Source organism: Morone saxatilis, unplaced genomic scaffold (assembly GCF_004916995.1).
Source record: "Morone saxatilis isolate NCDOM2014 unplaced genomic scaffold, NCSU_SB_2.0 Contig8, whole genome shotgun sequence".
Lineage (NCBI taxonomy): Eukaryota > Metazoa > Chordata > Actinopteri > Moronidae > Morone > Morone saxatilis.
Genome location: NW_023340257.1, coordinates 1,198,717 through 1,207,035, shown reverse-complemented (window position 1 = coordinate 1,207,035; position 8,319 = coordinate 1,198,717). Strand labels below are relative to the sequence as shown.

The 8,319-nt window shown below is 40.1% G+C and overlaps 1 protein-coding gene across 1 annotated transcript in view; it reads right to left on the bottom strand.

The window, feature by feature from the left end:
* sez6b (seizure related 6 homolog b) overlaps window positions 1–8,319 on the bottom strand; it is a gene marked incomplete in the record, with an annotated part of 173,318 nt that overhangs the window by 18,168 nt on the left and 146,831 nt on the right. Inside the window, 2 exon segments of the mRNA XM_035680353.1 lie at window positions 5,737–5,875; window positions 7,296–7,490. Coding sequence (XP_035536246.1) covers window positions 5,737–5,875; window positions 7,296–7,490 — 334 coding nt within the window.

The window sequence follows — 8,319 nt, the reverse complement described above, 5'->3', positions numbered from 1 at the left end:
GAGTGTGCTTCACAGATGGAAAGGGCCCTGGCCAACACCAGGGACAGGGGCCTTTCTTTATTGCTTGGCATTTTTAGGTTCGCCATACTAGCAAAAACAAATTCCCTTCTTCCTCTTGTTCATTTCGGCTAACTTCCTTTTTTTTTTACTGGCTTACTCTCGAAACTGCTTCGTTTGCTTATTCCAGTGAGCACCGCAGCAGGATTTCAAGTATCGATTCTAGTTGAAAAGGGGTGATATTTGGGTCTGAAAGTTTGCCCTTGTTTCACTGGGTAGGCGAAATGTGCTCTACATCGAAGACGTCAGTTGTCAATATAAAATGTTCATAATAATTATATATATTGACATACTTATGGTTTAATAGATGTCATGTAATAAAATATTGAACTATACATTCCAGTGTTGCTGCCAACACAAGCTGCCAAGAAGCATTGTAATGGGAGAAGAATTCTAAATAATATTCTGGCTATGTACGACGACACTTTAATTAAAACTTATTGTCTCCTGTTAAAGGAAACTCTGGAAGGCATTTATGGACATGAGTCTTCATTTCCAAGCACTAGTTATTTCAATGCTGAGCTAATAAAATATTGTGGGAAAAGCTATAAGTGTCGCTCATAGCACACCATGCAGCAATCCCATCCTAATAAACGCGGATCAACCATCTCCACTAGCCGCTGGTTATTTGCCTCTTTTTATCGACCCACCAGCAATGACATCACTCCAGTTGCCCTCCTACGGACTGATCGTAAATATTTTAAAAAAGGTTCACAGATAAGGTTCATTTTAAAAAGGCCTCAATGTTTTAAAGCAACGCTCCCACGGCGGAGTATTTTAGGCAAAGCTTACTCTCAATACAGGAGGAAATAGTACATTTGTTGTGAGATATTGTTCCACTGGAGAGATTAAACAACATTTGGTGTTCCTAGTGAAGCTATTTCCGGGAGGCGAGGATTATGCATACAATAAACAAAGTCCTGTGTGGTTCATGGTAATGAAGGAACATTGCAACATTTAATAGTTTTTGGACAACAATGTAGTTAGTAGGATTCATTCATTTTGCACAGTTTGAAGTGAAATTGTAAATGTTAAAACGTAAACGTTACTATATAACCCTGCTCAGCTGCTTCAATTTAATTAAATTAGTTATTTCCATGCTTGTCACCAGTTTTGTGGCCACATCCAAGTTTTTAATCCTTCCTACAAAGCTCTGTTGGATGATCATTTCTAGTAACCAGGGGAAGAATGGGGGATGGGTTTTGTTGGTGGTATTCCGAGGTCTGGACCAAGGATATAATTTTCCCACAACTAATTTTAAAGAAACTGCGTAAGGCTGAAAAAGTGTTAAGATAAGATTAGGACCCAAGCAATGGCCACTATTGAAATGCAAGGAATTATTTTTTTTCTGCCAAAAAGCCACAACATGCTTGAAAACTCATGAAACGCAGCACAAAATTCAACAGTGGTGGAAAAGTACGTATTCTATGGGTCCCACTCATCATTCAAATTAACTCTCTAAAACGTGTTCTGGCAACTTCCTCCCTTCTTTATAAATAACGCCAATCTAAAACTCTGACTTTGTCTAAAAATATCCCCTCCACAGAGTTTCAGTGCAGCATTGATGCTTAATGACCATAAAAAAATCATAACCCTACAAATTCCAGTTATTATCCTAAAATACATAAAAGACATAATATTAACCTTAAATCCTACTCTTAAACTCATATTACATAGAGGGAAGAACAGTGTCCCCATCTTTATAAAGCTTTTGTCCTTCTGAAAATCTGCAACCAGTCCTCACAAGTATAGTAAAACGACTATAGCATCTTCTAAACTCATGGTGTTCCATGTTTATTTGATTGCTAACGGATAAAGCCTCTCACCTGCTCAGAGCGAGGCAGATTGAGAAATATTGTCGGCTGGCGTCAAATTTGTTCTGATTTAGCTAAACAAGGCTTTGGGCGGCTCTGCAGTGCATCTGTAGAGAAAAATCAATCACAGCCTCCATTCCCTGACACTAATTTGATTTAGTTCAATTTGAAAAAACAGGGCTGAGTTTGGCCTGGCCCCCGAGACCAGCTGGCAACACATTCAAAATGCAACTATTCACCTTATGATCTGCTATTTCCATCTCTGCATGCAGGAAGAAAATAGTTGGAACTGTTTTTGTCCAGTGATACACACACTTTCACTTGAATGAATGAAAAAACACACTTATCACAATCTATAGTATGACGCTGATACTGATATTAAGTTTTCAATAAATGGCTTAATAATGTAACTGATATTTACAACCTGGTCTCACTCGCAAGTTGTCAAATAGTGCAGCTTCATCAGTGGCCCTCTGCTTCAAAATATGACACTGTTGGGGTCCCTCTAAAGTCATTTCTGGATGTGCCCACCATCACCGTAGTATAAAGATGAACAAAATCCACATATGGAGGTGGTGGGGTGGATGAATGGCTCAAACAAACCCAGGAGACTGCTGTTCATGGCCCGTGTGAAACCAAAAGTTAACTATTTCTTTCAATCTCATCAAACTGGGAATACTCTTTTTTAAATTGGTCAGGAAAAATAGGATATCATCTGCATATAAAGAAATGGGATGATAGTTTGACTGCAGAGCCCTGCACATCCAATAACCTACAGTGTCATATTTTGAAGAGGAGGGCCAGGGGAGTTGGAGTGAGAAAGTGTTGGTTTTAAACTAACTAATAAGAACCAACATAATTGGACACAAAATATTGTAAATCATAACTCTGGCTTTTCAAAATTGAATGAACATTATCTTCAGCATCTGGGAACCTGGGGTGTTGTGATCAATATAAACCTCCACATTGCATCATCAGCAGTGAGAAAATACGATATTCTAGAGCACATGGTCCTGCTTGACTCCCACTGCCAATATTACTGATATTATTGTTATTATTACTATTGTCACTGCTCATTGTCCCCCATCGATGTGGCTGTTGTCGTCCATCATCTTCTTCATGTTCTCATCATCATCACAGCCATCAGTCACTTCCTATTAGTGTAGTTGTTGCTACTGTATGTATGTAAAATGTAGGAAATTTCACTGCCCTATATTTTTTTATATTTTGTAAAGGTGAATATAAAAATAGATTGCAGATGAAGCTGTTACAATATAATTTTAAAAAAGATAAATCACTAAATGAGTCAGTGACTGCACTCTACTCAAGACACTACACTTTGACATCATCCACTGCAACAGCATGTGAGGTGGATTGTTCCTCTAATAATGCAGACTAAATACCACTTTAAAAGTTACCGTTATTTAAAAAGGCAATGTTTGGACAATGCAGTGAACAGTAGTCTGTATTTTGTGGGAGAGAGGGTGGTCTCATTAATTTTACTTCCCTCACTTTCGCTTTAATCACACCTTTCACTCCCTCCTCTATCATTTGAAGGCCATTCATAAAAGTCATTTGATACACCCTGGTGATAATGTCCCCCCTGCCATTACACAGATTGAGCAGGAGATACGTGCACATGTGCACAGGTGTCTGCGTGGTATATGAGGAACTAGTACCCAGGGACACTGTTAAAGGCCTCATATATCTCTGTACACTGTCTACCCAGAGGGCTCAGGGAGAACAGCTGCTATTGATAAGCCTCATATAAATGCTCAGACACCTGCTAGGCATATGTTCAGACAGTAAGGAGGCTTTGTGCTAGATTAAAATGCTTCTCTCCGTGGAAATCTCTGTTTTGGTATATTCCCATGAGCGCTTTCTGGGAAACTGGACCACGGTGTGCTGACACCTCAAGTTTAGTTTGAGCTGCAGACTTTGCACAGCTTATCCCCGTACACACAGATGCTCACACAGACACATACACACAGTACACACAAACAACAAGACTTAAGGTCTAAATCCCCACAAACAATCCTTAAAGGCTGCAATGTTTATCACATACCACAACAAAAATTTGAGCACCAGGCTGATGATTCTACTTCTCTAAGAGCCTGGCTTCAAGGGGGCTAAGAGTTCAATTTTGACCCCATGGTTGCACTCCAGAAGAGATTATGCAAAGGCGTAGGTTTGGTTTCAGAAGTGGTGGGGGGTGCAATGATGTCAGACCGAGTCAATCTGTCTATCTTGTGTAGTTCAAAAGTTCGGTTAAATAAGGAAACAGCAGTGGATATTAAGATTGAAGGGGCATCTACTACATCAAAGTCCTCTGTCTGCTATGTTGGTTGCATCCTTGATGGGGGAGGGGACTTCCATTGCCTTGAAGGTTTTAGCCAAGGTAAGGCAGAACTAGATACCTACCCAGGAGGGCTGGACTACAAGACAGGGCATTCCTAAAACTGTCAGCTGCCATTAGCTCATTATACTGGGGCCTAGACAAACGTTTGAAACAGAAAACAGTCTAGGACTAGATCATAAGAGTCATATCTGATATAACTTAATATGGCCTATAGGATCTTAAATGGCAGAACCCCTCATTAACTTGACAATTACTTTAAGAAGACAGAAGAGGTCCATGATCACAATACCAGAGCAGCTAACCTGAACCTTTAAAGATTCAAAATTGATTGATTGATGTGGCATGATGTGATCAGGTGTCTTCATCTTGCGAGGTCAGTCTGATGGAACATCAGGGACCATGATGGGAAATTTTAGACCTGCGACTTCTTTTTTGCCATGTTTTTCGTGTTGCGTCTCTCTTCTTCCTAATGTTTTCTGTTTGTGTCTACACTTTTTGAAAAGTGATTTCTTCCTTGGAAGTAATAACTTTAAAATCAATCAATTTATACTACCTTGTCATGGCAGGTTTACAGAAAACTCTGTGAAGTTAAAAAGTTAAAACATTATATTAACAATAAAATGCAGGTAGTACAATGACAACACATTTACAGTTTTTAGGCTGTTTTGTATTGTCTAAATGATTTCACAGGGTGCCTTCACTTCTGCTGAAATCACATGCTCTGTTAAATGAACAGCAGCAATTACTTATGTTGACAGACTTCCTTTCAAAAACAGAGGAAGTCATTAATCAGTGCTTCTTAAAGTACAACAAGAGCACAGGTGCTGCTCTGAGAGAGAGAGAGAGAGAGAGAGAGAGAGAGAGAGAGAAAAACAAAGGAGAAAAAAAAGAGCTTAAGATGCAACCTATGCAAATGAGCCCTCCTTAATTTGCTTGCAAATGGCAAATGATTTTCTACGGCTGACTGACTTATCGGGCTCAGACACGGCGGGGTGTGTTGTTCTGTGTCTTCACCTTGGCACCGCAATCACAGAAAACACACACTCCCGTGCTGTACACTTGCACCTTCTACTCCACACAGCAGCCATTACAGGAGCAGGGGGAGGAGGGGGGAAGAGTGGTGGTGGTGGAGGGAGGGAGGGGAGGGGGGGGTCTGCCAAACAAACCCTCCCTGATATAATTAGTTTTTTCCGCTGCACCTAATTAACCTTTGTCTGTGTGGCACTTACGCATCTCATTCACAAGCCAAGCGCTCTTTCATTAGCAACGCGTTGTGTTTTTAATGTGTTTTACCAGTCATGGGGAGGTAGCGCTTTGTAATCTTCAAACCGCTTCCATCGCACTGTTTGAAGCCGGGGACTGGTGCACGTATGAGCACAGGAGATGAAGTGGGGTTTGTGATGATTGGATTCAAAGAGGGCGAGGGAAGGGTTTGCAGTAATGTGGGTTCATGCACATCGAAGGGTGATCGCGGGCGGGTCAACTTGTGGGAAGGTAGATACATACACTTGAATGTCCAGCATGATCCGCTTGTCCTCCTCAACATGGATTCCCCAGATACAGTCCTGGCCTTTATCGTAGGCTTCAGGCCAGTTAGGAGACAGCACCACTCCAGCTGAATCCGTGATCTCGCCACTGCACACAGCTGGAACATACACATACATACACAACCATGAGTGTAAAGTTCATTTATCAGCACACTAGAGCAATAGGGCTGGTTGTCAAAATTGCAGGTACCATTGATTTCCGCTGCCAATACCTAAACAATAAATTTTTCAGTACCTTACTTTGTGAAATATAGACTTACAGTAGTTAGATGTGAATATATCGAGAGATAGGCCAGGTATCCAAGATAGTAGGGAGAATATAATATTTTTTCCATCTAACTCTTTTTATTTAAGGGTTTATTTCGACCAAACCAGAGTTGGTGATTGGCGGAACAGTGAAAAGACCAACTGAGGTTTTGGTGAGTTTCATTTAGTTTTTGTTGAGTTTGAATGTGTTACAATGTTATGAGGTAAAATGAAAAATGTAAAATGTTTTTGTAAATGTAGCCTGGTGGCTTTGAACACATCGATATAATAGGTGTTTCTGGTTAAAAAGAAAGGATCTTACACTTTCACAAAAAGGTCTATCTCTGTAGGGATCCTTTCTATAATGTTGTCCCATAAGAATTATGTTGCAGACAGTTTCGCAGCTGCCGGATGCAACCCTCTTGCTCAATACTAGACCAATTTCAACAATTGTACCCATTAGTCACTTAGACACAAAAAACAAAATAGGCATAGGGTAAAATAAAAAAATACCAAAGTTACCCTTTAATAAAAGAAGGTAAAGCTCTCAAATATTGAGCACAAGACAGCCACACAAAAAGAATAAGAATAACAATAAGATAGAATCTAAAACTGGCTACATTTAGATTTAATGATAGATTTTAAATCTGACCAGCTATTCAGTGCCTCAAAAGTTTGAGGTTTAATACGCAGCCCTACACAGCAGCAGGGTGGGTAAGTGGCTGCAGAGGCTTTCTTAAAGTGGTCTTAATGGGTTTAAAAAGGTAAAAACCATGAAGCATGATCTGCAGTCTAAGCTTAGTTTGGTCTAGACCTCAGCTCAATAGCAAAATGTAATCATATATAAACAATTTATTTTTTGTTAAGAGGAAACCATCTATGGATATATATGGAAACTCCACAGACACTCTCACTATAGGCTTCTACTTCCTCTGGATACCCAAAGCCAATGGGACTCACTTCATTACTTAATTAATTACTCACTTAACTAATGGTCCCATACAAAATCAAGCTTTAATTCCTTCTGTTAAATTTATATCAAATGTTGTCCACACTACACTTGCACACTTGTTTGCTTCAGTTGCTTTGTTTAAGTGTTTATTTTACCTGGATAAAAGGGCTTCCCATGTTGTGATCAAGCAGAAAATAAAATCCATTAAAGATGGAGGTGACTTGAGCAGCTTTGTTGTGGTACTGAATAGTATCCATCCCAGAGGGTGTGGCTGTGTGAACCAGTGTAAATTACCAATCTATACCGGTTGAAATTCATACCTCTACAGGCAGGCTCAGTCTCGTTCCACTGGGGATTGTTGGGGTCCATGCATTCAATGGTGACAGATCCCTGTTCCAGAGTATAGCCAGGGTCGCAGGCGAACTCCACCACAGCTCCCACTGCCCAGGTGCTGTCGCTGCTGGTCAGGTTACCATACTTCACGAAGGGTTCGTAGCAGTGGCCCGCTGCAAAGGCTGTGGGACAAAGACATTTACAGTGGTGGGAAGGAGCTTTTACCAAAAAGCAAGTGAGAAGCTATGCTTGTCAGATGAATTAGCATCTTCATCAATAATATGGCTAAAGACCGTGTGACTTTTGTAAGGCCCTTGATACATTTTCATATCTGACATTTAACGAAATCAACTTTGTCTCGTAAACAACTTGGTACTTGGAGATTTATTTCAAGGCACCCAGTTTCCTGTGAGGGACAGTTAGGAAAAAAGCTGTATGATAACTGGAGTTGAGTAGTCGGAGGAGTTTTTAGTATCATCACAGTAAAATGAACTCAAATAGTAACCGTTATTAAAAAACTTGTTGTGTAAACAGCTCTCTCCCTCTTGTGAGCCAAAACATTGCTCTGAAGCTCAATTCTGAGGCTTTTATCTAAATAGTTTTTTAATGACTATCGCAATTCTGATCAACCCATATCAATTTCAGGCTTAAATTAACAACTTCTGATACCTACTTCAGGTTTAAGCACCACCCATGTCCTGTTTAAGCCACGGCCATTCCAGACACAAATACAGATTCATTAGTTGGTTGAACTGACACAGATAGTAGTGTACTCACTCAACCTTTCTGATAACAAATACTGTATGACAAGCTGTGTTTCAAACATATATTTGACTCAATATAACGGCAGTGCAGACTGACAGAAATGCCAGATACACAATATACAGTTGTGAAACGTGAACAGATGATATGGTAAATGGACTGTACTTATATAGTGCCTTTCTAGTCTTTCAACCACTCAATGCGCTGTACACTACATGCCACACTCACCCCATTCACACACATTCATAC